This window comes from Loxodonta africana, chromosome X (genome assembly GCF_030014295.1).
Source record: "Loxodonta africana isolate mLoxAfr1 chromosome X, mLoxAfr1.hap2, whole genome shotgun sequence".
In the NCBI taxonomy this organism is placed as follows: Eukaryota; Metazoa; Chordata; class Mammalia; order Proboscidea; family Elephantidae; genus Loxodonta; species Loxodonta africana.
In genome coordinates this window covers 47781838-47796328 of record NC_087369.1, presented here as the reverse complement: position 1 = coordinate 47796328, position 14491 = coordinate 47781838, and the positions used below count along the sequence as shown (strand labels likewise).

The 14491-nt window shown below is 37.8% G+C and overlaps 1 protein-coding gene across 8 annotated transcripts in view; it reads left to right on the top strand.

Annotated features, from left to right (window-relative positions):
* Positions 1–14491, top strand: part of CASK (calcium/calmodulin dependent serine protein kinase) — a 455537-nt gene that overhangs the window by 103763 nt on the left and 337283 nt on the right. For 4 of the 8 annotated variants that reach the window (XM_023557951.2, XM_010597744.3, XM_010597743.3 and 1 more), the window contains exon 2: positions 8132–8244. In XM_023557951.2, coding sequence (XP_023413719.1) covers positions 8132–8244 — 113 coding nt within the window. Of the gene's footprint in view, positions 1–8131; positions 8263–14491 lie in introns of all 8 variants that reach the window. The other 4 variants (XM_023557949.2, XM_023557948.2, XM_023557947.2 and 1 more) reach the window with 1 other exon arrangement.

Here is a 14491-nt window from a genome sequence, read left to right as displayed (position 1 = left end):
TAACTGTCTTCCAAATTTCTTGACATAGGCGAGTGAGCAATGTTGAAACATCTCAATTGGTATTCTGTCAGTTCCTGGAGCTTTGTTTTAGGCCAATGCCTTCAGTGCAGCATGGACTTCTTCCTTTAGTACCATCGGTTCCTGATCATATGTTACCTCTTGAAATGGTTGAACATCGACCTATTGTTTTTGGTATAATGATTCTGTGTATTCCTTCCATCTTCTTTTAATGGTTCCTGCGTCGTTTAGTATTTTCCACATTGGATCCTTCACTATTGCAACTCGAGGCTTGAATTTTTCCTTCAGTTCTTTCAGCTTAAGAAACGCCTAGCATGTTCTTCCCTTTAAGTTTTCTATCTCCAGCTCTTTGCGTGTGTCATTATAATATTTGTCTTCTTGAGCCACCCTTTGAAATCCTCTGTTCAGTTTTTACTTCATCATTTCTTCCTTTTGCTTTAGCTGCTTGATGTTTAAGAGCAAGTTTCAGTCTCTTCTGACATCCATTTTGTTCTTTTCTTTCTTTCCTGTCTTTTTAATGACCTCTTGCTTTCTTCATGTATGATGTCCTTGGTTTCATTCCACAATTTGTCTGGTCTTCTGTCATTAGTGTGCAACGCATCAAATCTATTCGTGAGATGGTCTCTAAATTCAGGTAGAATATACTCAAGGTCGTACTTTGGCTCTCGTGGACTTATTCTAATTTTCTTCAGTTTCAACTTGAACTTGCATATGACCAATTGATAGACTGTTCAACAGGCGGTCCCTGGCCTTGTTCTGACTGATAATATTGAGCTTTTCCATCATCTCTTTCCACAGATGTACTCAATTTGATTCCTGTGTATCCCATCTGGCGAGGTCCATGTGTATAGTTGCCATTTATGTCGGTGAAAGAAGGTATTTGCAATGAAGAAGTCATTGGTCTTGCAAAATTCTATCATGGGATCTCTGGCATCAGTTCTATCACCAAGGCCATGTTTTCCAACTACGGGTCCTTCTTCTTTGTTTCCAACTTTCATGTTCTAATCACCAGTAATTATCAGTGCATCCTGATTGCATATTTGATCAATTTCTAACTGCAGAAGCTGGTAAAAAAAACCTTCAATTTCTTCATCTTTGGCCTTAGTGGTTGGTGCATAAATTGAATAATAGCGGTATTAAGTGGTCTTCCTTGTAGGCGTGTGCATATTATCCTATCACTGACAGCATTGTACTTCGGGATAGATCTTGAAATGTTCTTTTTGACGATGAATGCAGTGCCATTCCTCTTCAAGTTGTCATTCCAGGCATAGTAGACAGTATGATTGTCCCATGCAAAATGGCCAGTACCAGCCCATTTCAGCTCACTGATACCTAGGATATCAATGTTTATGCGTTCTATCTCATTTTTGACAATTTCCAATTTTCCTACATTCGTACATTCCAGGTTGTGATTATTAATGGATGTTTGCAGCTGTTTCTTCTCATTTTGAGTCATGCTTCATCAGCTGATGAAGGTCCTGAAAGCTTGTCTCCATCTACTTCATTAAGGTCCACTCTACTTGAAGGAGGCAGCTCTTCCCCAGTCATGTTTTGAGTGCCTTCCTAATCTGGGGGACTCATCTTCTGGCACTATATCAGACAATATTCCACTGCTATTCATAAGGTTTTCACTGGCTAATGCTTTTCAGAAGTAGACTGCCAGGCCCTTCTTCCTAGTCTGTCTTAGCCTGGAAGCTCAGCTGAAACCTGTCCGCCATGGGTGACCCTGCTGGTGTCTGAACACTGACGGCATAGCTTTCAGCATCACAGCAACATGCAAGCCCCCACAGTACGACAAACTGACAGACATATGGGGGTTCCCAGCAGTAGTGGGAACCTTTAATATCTCTCAGCACACTTGTCTCTTGAGTCATCTTGCTCCATCTGGAGTGGTTGCCCTGTGTGCTTGATGCACAGCTGTCAGCCTGAGATTTCCCTTTGTCATACTCCTGAGGATTCCCTTCATCTGTCTCCTGTATTGGATCTCCTGTTTGCTGTTTCTTGACATCCTTTTTCTTGGTCCACTCTTTTGTTTTGGTAAACATATCATCTGATAGTTTCTTCAGAAAGTGTGCATGGCAAGTAACTTGTTGAGATCTTCTGTCTCTGAAAATGTCCTTACTCTACTCTCACATTTGATTGATGGTCATTAATGATCTGGCTGGATATAGAATTAAAGGTCAATTAAAGAAATAATTTCCGTTCATGATTTTGAAGGTGTTGTCTTCTTGGTTCTAGTGTTGCCATTGAGGGTTCTGAAGCCATTCTGACTCCTGATGCATTGTGTCTAAACTGTATTATCCCCTCCCTGTGCTCCTCCCCCTTCTCTGGAAACCTGAAAATCATCTCCTTGTCCACAGTGGTCTGTCTGGACATGGGTCTATTATTTATTGTGCTGAGTACTTTGTGGGTCCTTTTAATTTGAGCAACAAATGGTTTAAATTCTGAGAAATTTTCTTGATTTTTTAATTTCTTCCCTCTGTTTTTTTGTTTGTTTGTTTGTTTGTTTTTTGCTTTACCTTCTCGGAGATTTCCTCAATTTCATCTGCCAACCTTTCTATTGAGTTTTAAGTTTCCTCATGTATTTATTATGAGTTTTTTGTTTTTCAAATTTCTAGTTTTTGTTTCATTGTTGTAATATCATTCTATATAACAGTTTGAAGTTTTCTTCTTGTGTAGTCTGATTCCTCTAAGTTGCTATCTCTGTTTATTATTTGGAAAAATAAAATTTTTTTTCCAAATAAGAGACTCTTCTTCAGCTGTCTTGGGAGCCTTTGGCTGTCTACTGATGATAAGGAGTATAACAGTGATTCTCAAGCAGGGGTGATTTTGCCCCTCGGGGGACATTTAGCAGTGTCTGGAGATACTTTTGGTTGTTAAAACTGGAGTGTGGGGTTGTTCCTACTACCACCTAGTGGGTAGAAGCCAGGGATGCTATTAAACATTCTATAATGCACAGGACATCTTTGAAAAACAAAGAATTATCCAGCCCCAAAAGAAAACCCTGCAGTAGAGAGACTGAAACCTGATTGAGAGCTCTGAACATGTGGGGGATCTTTAGGTTTTGCTGAAGGATAATCTGGTTGAACAGTTTGAAAAACCTCATGTCATTATCTTTAGGTCTTTCCTTCTTAGCAGGTTAGATATCCAAGAGAAAAGTCATCCTGCCTGATGGATAAAGATCTGGCTTCCAACATTCCCACTAGTGAGCGAATAGGGGCTGGGGCTGACTGTATTCTATGTGTATATGGTCACATAATCTGCTTGCTTTCTGTATATGTACAGTACCCATTTCCTCAACTGCCTTGTGCCCCCAGTTCTAAGACTCTTATGTTTTACCCTGTCTAGAGAATGAACCCTTGTTAGGATGAGGGAGAGGCAGTTAACCAGTGGTGTGGAATAGAAAAGGAGATCGGGGGTCTTAAGTTCTTCTCTAATAGATTTCATTCAAACCTTGTTATTTTAGCCCCATCATCTCTTTATTTCTAGTTCCAGAGTATCTGATGCTGTCAGTTCATGAGCTTCTTGAGGATTCTACAGTGCCAGTGGGTTTGATTCTAAGCTTTCCTTATTTTCTCCTTGAAATTCAGCTTTCCGAAGTCAGCTAAGTCAGTTACCGCTACTCCATCTGCTTTCCAGCTTCCCAAATTTGATTATTACTTTTTTGTCCTTTTTTAAGATCCCTTTGGTATCATTTTATTGGAGTTTTGAGAGGGAGAACAGTTAGATGCATTGTGCTTAATCTATCCTATTAATCTGGAAAAGAACACACTCTAGTCTTCATAATTTCATTTCATTCTGTTCTCCTTTTTTGATGTGTTAACCTTTGGTTATCAGAGTTGTTTATTTCCTGGACTTAGCCTTTCTTCACATAAATGAAAGCTGGAGGCCTTGGGTGGTGCAAATGGTTTACATGCTCAGCTGTTATCCAAAAGGTTGGCGGTTTGAGTCCACCCAGAGCAGCCTTGGAAGAAAGACCCTGCAGTCCACTTCCAAAAAATCAGTCTTTGGAAACCCTACGGAGTACAGTTCTACTCCGACACATACGGGATTGCCATGAGTCAGAGTTGGTTCAACAGCAACTGGTTGGTTGGTAACCTTTCTTTACATAAATGAAAGCTAGAAGAGATTATTTATTCTGTGTCTGCACAGAGACACAATTACATTCTTTTCAAAACCTTAGAGGATGTTACAGCAATATTCGCTTGTAACATATTGTGATTTAGTTGACCTTTTAATTAAAAACATAAAAGTCTGTAAGCACCCACCTGACTTCAAATAGAATCTTGTGAGAGAATCCCAATCAACATTCAGTATTCATAAAGAATTGAATGAAGAATATATCTTATTTCATCAAAACTGTAATGCTATGGGTTATCATCCCATTTGATGAATACCCTGGCCAGATTTAGTAGAAATATGAGAAAGATAATGGTATGATTATGGCCGACAACTGTCTCTATCGCCATTTTCCCCCACTGGCATAAATACTCAAGAATCGACTGTATCATAGATTTAAAATTTTAAGGATGAAATTTAAGTATCAAAAATGGGTATAAGTCACCTGTATGAGACCAAATGATCGACAATTACTTTAAAACAAAGATGACAATGTAAGGAGTCAGGGAAACTAGATTAATGGAAATAGAAAAACCAGAATGGAAATAATAAGAAAGTTCACACATTGTGAAGAATGTAATCAATGTCAGTGAACAACTTGTGTAGAAATTGTTGAATGAGAACCTAAACTTGCTGTGTAAACTTTCACTGAAAACATAATAAAATACTATTTTTTAAAAAGTGGGTATAGGCGAGACTGAAACCTAGGCCTCCTGAATTTTAGCAGTCCTCTATAAACTGTAATTTAGGTATAATTAATAGATGTAGTACAGGAGATGTGTTCCACACTCTTTATCACCCCCACTGCACCTCTTTTTTTTTTTAATAATTTTTATTGTGCTTTAAGTGAAAGTTTACAAATCAAGTCAGTCTCTCACATATAAACTTATATACACCTTACTACATACTCCCATTTACTCTCCCCCTAGTGAGTCAGGCCGCTCCCTCCTTCCAGTAGTTTAGCTTAACTACTAAAAAATGTCTGACTTGAGCATTATGCTCTTTTAAGAACTATCTATATGGGATCAAATTGAAAATAGCAACTTGAAAACTTAGATAGGAATCTTAGGGGGCAATGAGTTTGTGTTAATAGAGGAGGAACAACTCAGAAAAGGAGGATGAGAATGGTTGCACAACTTGAATGTCATCAGTGTCACTAAATGGTACATGTAGAAACTGTTGAATTGGTGTATGTTTTGCTATGTATATTCTCAAGAAAATAAAATTATATATATATGTATAAAATGTAGTGAATTGAGGCACATTACACAAATGTATATATAAATATGGTCCCAAGGGTTTATGTGTAGACAAATACCAATTACATTAAGCATGTCCTGAAATTGCTTGTTATTGTCAGGGTAAGTAATAACAAGTAAAGACATCCAGATTGAGAATTAAAACTTTTGTGAGAGTCACTGTATGTACGTTACATTGTTATCTCACAGAGGAAAATCTTTAAACAGTTTCGAGTGATTATCAAAAAGATCCTCTTTTTACGGAGTTCTAAAAGATACACTATTATCATCTCACTTCCTTTTAGTTTAGCTTTCTTAGATTGCTTGAAGAGAGATTTGAAGCTGTGATATAATTAATATCCTGACGATGGCATGGTGAAATCAACTCATTCATATGATCTTAAAGAAATGTTTTGGTCTGGGTTAGATTATATTCATTTGCTTGCCCTCTAACTGAAAGAAGAAAGACAAACTTTAATGTAAGCAGTATCACAAGCATCCTAGTCTAAATGAAGTACTTTTCTCTACCTGCTGATTGAGCACATGCATCCAGGTGTAGTTTGGTCTTGTAAAATACTTCTAACGGCCAGTGAGAGTTTGTTTGTTTCCCCCTCTAAGGAGGGAAAACTGCACGTGCACACACGCACACAAGCACACTATCATATACATGTACTTGGGTATATCTAGTGACTTAAATCATACTGGCCTTCAAATAAACTAGTATTTGCGTTTTGTATTATTTAATAGTCAATTCAAACATGTACAAATCTATCTTATTTAATAACTGTTAATCACAAGGAACCGTGTGTGTGTGTGTGTGTGTGTTTAATGCCTGGGCCTGGACATTGATATTTTTTTTATCACTCCAGTTGATTCAGTTGTGTCGCCAGTATTGAGAACCACTGGTCTAGATTGGGGAGAAGACTGAATAAGGAAATGGCTAGACCAGTGGCTCTGCTGATAGAAATTACATCTTTTTCTGTGGCAATTTAGAACAATTATAATTTGAAGTTTAAGAATGATAAAGAATTTCTCTTTGCTTTAAATTACTATTGTTGTCTGAATGGCGTTTCAGTTTCTCGACTGTTGCACATAAATCATCATTTTAGATGGGCTTCCTCCCAGATTGCCCTCCTGTATTTTGTTTCTGTTTTTAAGATACAAACTATTACTTCAGTTTTGTTTTAGAATTTATTTGGGTTCCCTGAAGCTGTCCAGGAAGTAATATCTTTAAAATCAACCTCTCTTCCCTCTTCTTCCTCTTTCTCTCAATCTTCACTGCTTATCTGCTGCTCTGCCCTATTACTTCTGTGACAAAGATTTGAGTGCCTCCTTTGTGTCAGGGGAAACCCTGGTGGTATAGTGGTTAAGTGCTACAGCTGCTAATCAAAGGTCAGCAGTTCGAATCCGCCAGGCACTCCTTGGATGGGGCAGTTCTACTCTGTCCTATAGGGTCGCTATGAGTCGGAATCGACTCGGTGGCACTGGGATTTTGGTGTTGTGTCAGGCTTAATTTTAGACTCTGGGGATACAAGTGGAGAAGAAAACATAGTCTTTACCTGCATAGACCTAGCTTATAGTCCATTGGTGGATATAGATTTTAAACAAAGCATACTACATAATATACATAGTAAAATGTATAAATTACATACTCTGTGAGAATGTTGTGGAGGAAGGAAAGGTACAGCATAGAGTCGGGTTTGATACCTACCTAGTCTAGGGGTTCAGGGAAAGCTTCCCTGAGGACATGACGATGGAATTGAGATCTGAAGGATGAGTAGCATTTCAAGCTTGGAAACAATATGTTTATTGGTTCTGAAGTAAGTGGTCAAGGAAGTGAAAGGAGGCCAAAGGAGCCAGAGTGTAGAGGAAAGGGAACAATACCAGGAGAGGCTGGAAAGATTGTTAGAGACTAAATCATCCTTGTAAAGTGTCTGTTCTAGTCTTTTGCCTAGATTTTTTTAGATTGTGTACTTATTTTTTTCTTGTTTTATATAGGAATTATATATATATATACACACACACACACATATACATATACTGTCCTGTTTTTTATACATATATAATTGATTAGATATGTGTATTCCAAATATCATCCATCTTTCTGGGGTTTTAAGCAGGAACATAGTATGATAAAAGATCACTGTAAGAATGGGATGGGGGGACCAGTTTTCCAGAAGTCTTGGTAGAAGATGGTAGTAGCTTAGACTAGGGTATGGGGCATGGAGAGAAGTGGACAGGCTCAAGACATATTTGAGATAAACTCATTAGGACTTGGTGAAGATTAGGTAAGTGGTGGGTAAGATGAGAGGAAGGTGACAAGAATGATTTAAGCTTCTGGTTCAAAAATAAGAACAATACACACTATGGATTTCACTTATTATAATTAAGATGTTGATAATCCATATAGATATTATAAAGATTGTTTGCCTTGAACATAAGAATACTAATTAGAATTTTTTACAAAATTATTTCCAACTGCAAATTTAATTTTGTCTTCTATATTTCTAGTTTAATAATATTTTTAAATTGTGGATTACCTCATGAATTACAGAAAAGTATGTTTAAAATTACATTAGTTAAATTTTATTTTGAAAACTATATTCCATCTGAAGGCTAAAAAGACAGAATGACTTGGTGCTCATGTAGTATGGTTAACAGACAGTGAAACACCAATAAGATATTGAAGGAAAAAAAGAACTTAAGAAAAATCTATGAATTAAACTTGATTTGTATGTTTTTGGTTTTGCTTTTAGGGGTCCCTTCAGTGTTGTGCGACGATGTATCAACAGAGAAACTGGGCAACAATTTGCTGTAAAAATTGTCGATGTAGCCAAGTTCACATCAAGTCCAGGGTTAAGTACAGAAGGTAAGAGATGGATTTCAAGTAAGTTATTTGATGTCTGGCTTTATTCCACCTCCAAAATCCATTTATCAACCTAACCTTCATCTGGGGGTGGGGAAGCAGAGGGTGTGATATAGTGGGATGTGGGTGGAGACAGTTTAAACTCCATTCGAGTTTGTCAGAATTCTAGAGCATAGTATTCGAAATATAGTAACAGTAATTTTCAGAGTTATAACTTCACCTAGGATTGCTATGGCATATGGTTTTGATTAGGAAGATAGCGAAATCTGGACATATATTTTTCAGGGCCCATTTTTGAGTCCTATTGTGTGGGACATGGAAAGGAAGAAAGGGAAACACAGGCAAAGATATAATTGCAGATTCTGAGGAAACTACTACAGTTAGGATTATGACCTAGTCGAACGAAAACATTCATATATCATGTTTGACTCAAGTCAAATATGGTACGTGTGAGAAACTGAAAGATCAGTACTGTTAGAGCTTGCAGAAGTTAAAATTTTGTTTCAAGACATTGATATGAATAATTGTATTTGTATTTATAAATGTTTACAACCTGTATATAACCATTCAGTTATTTAATTACTTTACAGTTTTTTAAAGCCATAGAAACTTAGTAAGCTTAGAAACTTAGTAAGATTTCAACCTAAAAATCACAAATCTAAATCAATTACTTAATTACCTGTATTAAATTGTAATAATATAGGCCAGATTCTCTTTGAGCTTGTTATAACTTATTAAAACAATATTCACAGATTATTCCTTAACCCAAAATTATTAATACCAAAGGTTTGATTTATTTCATACTTAATCCTAAATCTCTCCAGGGTAATGATATTCTTTAAGGAGACAATTAATTACCTTCTCAGTTGTCTGACACTGTTTCTTGGCTGATTTCGTCAGCCAGAGTAAAGGATCTTTGGAGCTATAGACCCAGACTGCCAGGCTGAACCTCTTTATATTGTCACCTAGACATGGAGTCAAAGTCCAAACTTAAAAAAGGGGGTCGACATATAGTTCATGTCCCTGAGTTTGTCTTGTCTTTACATAATATATAGGAGGCTATCACGGAAATTGTAGCTTGCTTCTTCATTGCTTTGGTATATAAATGTCTTCAAATCTCTGTTCTGAAGACAAGGTCAGGCCATTCTATTGATCCTTCATACTCTTAAGCCTCTTTGAGCTTGACAGAATCCTGTACTCTTTTCAGGTCCATTCTGTATGATAGGGCCATAACTTAGAACTTTTAAATGATATCCAGTTGAATTCTGCTTATCAGTCATAACTTTATCTGCCTCTCATCAGAGTTCATTGGTCATTCTAATGAAAATGTACAGTTGGGCCTATATATTTATGGCACCAGAATGTAGTTTTCCCATCCTCTTTGGCACAATGACTCATTATAAAATTAAGCAACAAAGAGATGCAAAATGTTATTTCTATGAACCCCCCCACATTTTTCTTTTCTTTTTTCCAATGGGGCTCTTATGCCCTCTATTGCTCATGTTCACATTAGCTTCGTTTATTCTAACTTACCCATGGAACCAAACCCGTTGCCCTCGAGTTGTTTCTGACTCATAGCAACTCTATAGGACAGAGTAGAATTGCCCCACAGGGTTTCCAGGGAACGTCTAGTGGATTCCAACCGCAGACCTTTTGGTTCGCAGCTGAGCTTTTTTGTGTGTGTGTGTGTGTGTGTGCTTTAGGTGAAAATTTACAACTCACGTTAATTTCTCAGACAAAAATTTATACACATATTCTTATGTGACCCTAGTTGCAGTCCCTCTAATGTGACAACACACTCCCCTTTCCACCCTGGGTTTCCCATGTCCATCTAACCAACTCCTGAGCCTTTCTGCTTTCTCATCCTACCTCTGACAGGAGTCGCCCATTTAGTCTAGTGTATCTGCTTAAACTAAGAAGCATACTCTTCATGAGTATTATTTTATGTTTTATACTCTAGTCTATGTCTGAAGAGTTGGCTTCGGGAATGGTGTTAGTTCTGGGTTAACAGAGAGTCCAGGGGCCATGTCTTCGAGGATTCCTCTAGCCTTAGATCATTAAATCTGGTCTTTTTACTAGAATTTGAGTTCTGCGCCACACTTTTCTCCTGCTCTGTCAGGGACTCTCTGTTGTATTCCCTATCAGGGCAGTCACTGGTGGTAGCCAGGCACCATCTAGTTCTTCTGGTCTCAGGCTGATGGAGTCTCTGGTTTATGTGGCCCTTTTGTCTCTTGGGCTAGTATTTTCCTTGTGTCCTTGGTGTTCTTCATTCCCCTTTGCTCCAGGTGGATTGGGCCCAATTGATGCATCTTAGATGGCTGCTCTAAAGCTTTTAAGACCCCAGACGTCACTCACCAAAGTGAGATGCAGAACATTTTCTTAATAAACTTCGTTATGACCATTGACCTAGATGTCCCCCGAAACCCTGGCCCCCAGACCCCAGCCTCTGCTCTTCTGTCCCTAGAAGTGTTTGGTTGTGTTCAGGAAACTTCTTAGCTTTTGCTGCAGCCAAGCTCCTAACCACAGTGCCGCCAAGGCTCCTATTCTAACTTTGACATATTTTATTATAAGAAATATAATAAGATATATCTTATTATATAAAGTTTCTTTGAACAGTTCTACTCCCCCAGCTTCTTTCAATCTTTTTCTAGTCACTACAAGCAAAACATCTTATCTCCTCTACTCTTTCTATTTACAGTCTGTTAAGGTCTATAAAACCCACTGCCATCAAGTCGATTCTGACTCATAGTGACCCTATATAAATGACCTTATATATTGCTAAAGGTAGAAGGAAATGCTGGTGCTATACCTGTGTTTAGAAGAAAAATATTTTGAAGTGAATTTAGCACAATGAAAAGGTATCCAGAAGTTCAAATAAGAATATCTAGAAATACCTTTATTTACTTTTTCATTCTCTTCTAATAAACCCGTCTCTTAAGTACCAGATGATTTAAAACCTAGTTTAGTCTTTATTCTCTTCTATTTTATTTTATTGTCGCTTTGTACTTTTATTTGATCTTTCTTTTTGCCTTAATATTGTTTTCTTTTTTAGTAGTACATTTGTATTCAACTCTATTATTGAGTGCAATAGGTTTGGTTAAGGGTCACCTGGGGTACCTAACATATGCTATTTATATGGATAGGTCATTATAATACAAAGACAGATAAAAAGAGCACCTACCCTTAAGGGATTTACAGTTTAATTGTTCCAAACCATGGTCCTTAGCATTGTTTTTATAGAAAAGAATTATACACTAAATTCCAAATAAATATTTAAAAATTAACTTTTGAAATAACTGTGTTTATTAGTTGGAGACCACCTGTGCATGTTTTTATATTTCATATTCTTCTAATTACAGTCATGTGTTGCTTAATGTCCACGATATATTCTGTGAAATAGAACATGATGTGATTTGGACGTTGCATGAACACCGTATTATGGATGAAGATCCTTTCAGGCATTCGCTTCCAGAGTAAGGAAGTTTCATCCATATTAAAAAATTTCCTGGGGCAATCAACCTCCCTCTACAATTAGCTTACCTAAGGTTTCAACAAATTCTTCTGCTGCCTTCATCAGCTCTTGCAGACTCACTTTCACATTATGCAACAAAAAACATTGTTTGAAGCACTTGAATCACCCACAGCTAACATTAAACTCGATACTTCAATGTGGTCCTCCTTTTTTTTTTTAAGCTTCTTGAACAAGCTTCATGCCTTAGCACTGATCATCAATGTGCTGAGAGAAATTCGCTTTTTTGTTTGGTCCTCAATTCACATCATTAACAATTTCTCCATCTCCAATATATAAAAAAAAATTTTTATAGGTCCCTCTTAATTTTTGTTAGCCTTGTAGCTTTCAGTGGAGCCAAGTCTTTAACAGCTAGGAGAATTTTTTCTTTGTTTTTGAGGATCATCATGATTGTCTTGTACAACATGCCTAAATCCACTACATCCCATTCTCCGATCAGGATTTCCAATCTCTGTAATAACCTTATCGGACATTGCCCAAGCGGATGTTTTGTGGCACATGACTGTACTGAAGATGAGATATTGTAATTACTTGACTAAGATGAGATATTGTTTTTACCACCAGAATCGTAATAGTTTTCTTGTTGAATAAGAGTTCTTAACTTGCAGCCTTCAGGGTAGCCAAGAATTCCTTGAAATTATATGCAGAATTAGGTGTATATATATATATATATGTGCATTTTCCTAGCAAGAGTCCACACCTTTATCAGATTCCCAAAAGGTATATTATTTCCCAACCACCCCACCCCCCCAGAGGTCATGGTCCCCAGACCTTCTGTTAGTCCAAGACAGGAACCATTCCCAAAGTCAACTCTTTGGACAGGGATTGGACTGGACTATAAGATTAAAAACGATACTGGTGAGGAGTGGGCTTCTTAGTTCAAGCAGACATATGAGACTGTGCGCAGCTCTTGTCTAGAGGGGAGATGACAAGGCACAGGGAGACAGGAGCTGGCTGAATGGACACAGGGAATACAGAGTGGCAAGAAAGAGTGTGCTGTCTCATTAGGGGCAGAACAACTAGGAGGACACAGCAAGGCATATATAAATTTTTGTGTGAGAGATTGACTTGATTTGCAAACTTTCACTTAAAGCACACAAAAAAAATTTACTGCCCTAAACAACCCAAATGTCCACCAACTGAAGAACGGATAAACAAAATGTGGAATATCCATACAATGGGATATTATTCAGCCATAAAAATGGTTGAAGTACTGATACATGCTACAAACATATAACATGGATAAACCTGGAAATCATTATGCTAAATGAAAGAAGCCAGACACAGAAGGTCACATACCGTATGATTCCATATCTCTGAAATGTCCAGAATAGGCAAATCCATAGAGACAGGAAGTGAATTAGTGGTTGCCAACAGATTGGCGGGAGGTGGGGGGGAATGGTTGCTTACTGGGTATGAGGATTCCTTTCGGGGTGATGAGAATGTCCTGGAACTAGACAGTGGTGAAGTTTGTATAACAATGTGACTGTACTAAATGCCACTAATGGTAATTTTTTTGTGTTTATGTGTATTTTACCTTGATGAAAAATAATAAAATAAAGATAAAATGAGGGGGGAAAGGTATATCATTCCTGATTGTTACTGTTAAAAAAAATTAGTATAACACGCTTAACAAAAATACCTCATGGGGTAAGGGCAAGGTTGGCAAACAAATGTAGAAGGTGCATGTAATTTGTGTAAAAATACGGTAACGACCTTCAACAATTATCATATCCACAAAAGCACTGAGAAAAGTGGCAAAAATTGTCAGAATCAACTTTTTCAGAACTCTGGAAGTTAACCAAAGCCACGCAGTAATCTGGGGAGCATTTATGAAAGGAGAACGACTGGATATCAGTAAGAACAGTGAACTTTGTGGCATTTTAACTTGCCCTATTCCCATTACCTTATCTCCAGCTCCACAGTAACTTTGAAAACAAACAGCTTACAATCACAGTGAAAACAGCTGCCTGGCTGCCACTGAATGGGACAGAATGGGCTTATAGTTCCTTCAATGCCTCATATCCAGAAAATTGTCATTATTTGGCCTGTGTGGTGGTTCCTTGAAAGAACCCACTTGCAAAACTATCTTTATTTGACCTGACTTGGAAGTTACTCAATGGAAAGAACCTTTTCCCTGGGAGGAGAGTTTTCAAAAACATTCAGAGGCAATTGTTTAACTTCACAGCTACCTGAGGCAGTGGGTAGCAGTTGAAACAAACAAAAAGCTAATCAAAAAGCGTGAAAGGAAAAGATGGAGAATGAGATGTCTATAACCAAAAAAAAATCCATTGCCATTGACTCAATTCTGACACATGGTGACCACATGTGTTGCAGAGCAGAACTGCTCCATAGGGTATTCGTGGCTGTAACCTTTAAAGAAGCACATCGCCAGGCCTTTCTTCTATGGAACTAGTGGGTGATTTTGAGCCACCAACCTTTAGGTCAAGTGCAAAATGTTCATGCAACCCAGGGACCTTAACCATGAAAAACTGCATCCTGTTCCTGGAAATCTAGAAGGTCACACATATGTATACAGATGTGCACATGCCCATGGCTGTATGCTTACTCAGGAAAGATCTGAGAAGGTTTTAAGCTCTCATCTCCAGCTGACCCTGAGGCTCTGCACAAGCAAGAAATGAAGAGTTGTCAACTACCTGGCTGAGTGTTGAAGGCATGCCACAAGACACACAGAGAGTCCCTTAGTAAAGATGAATCTTA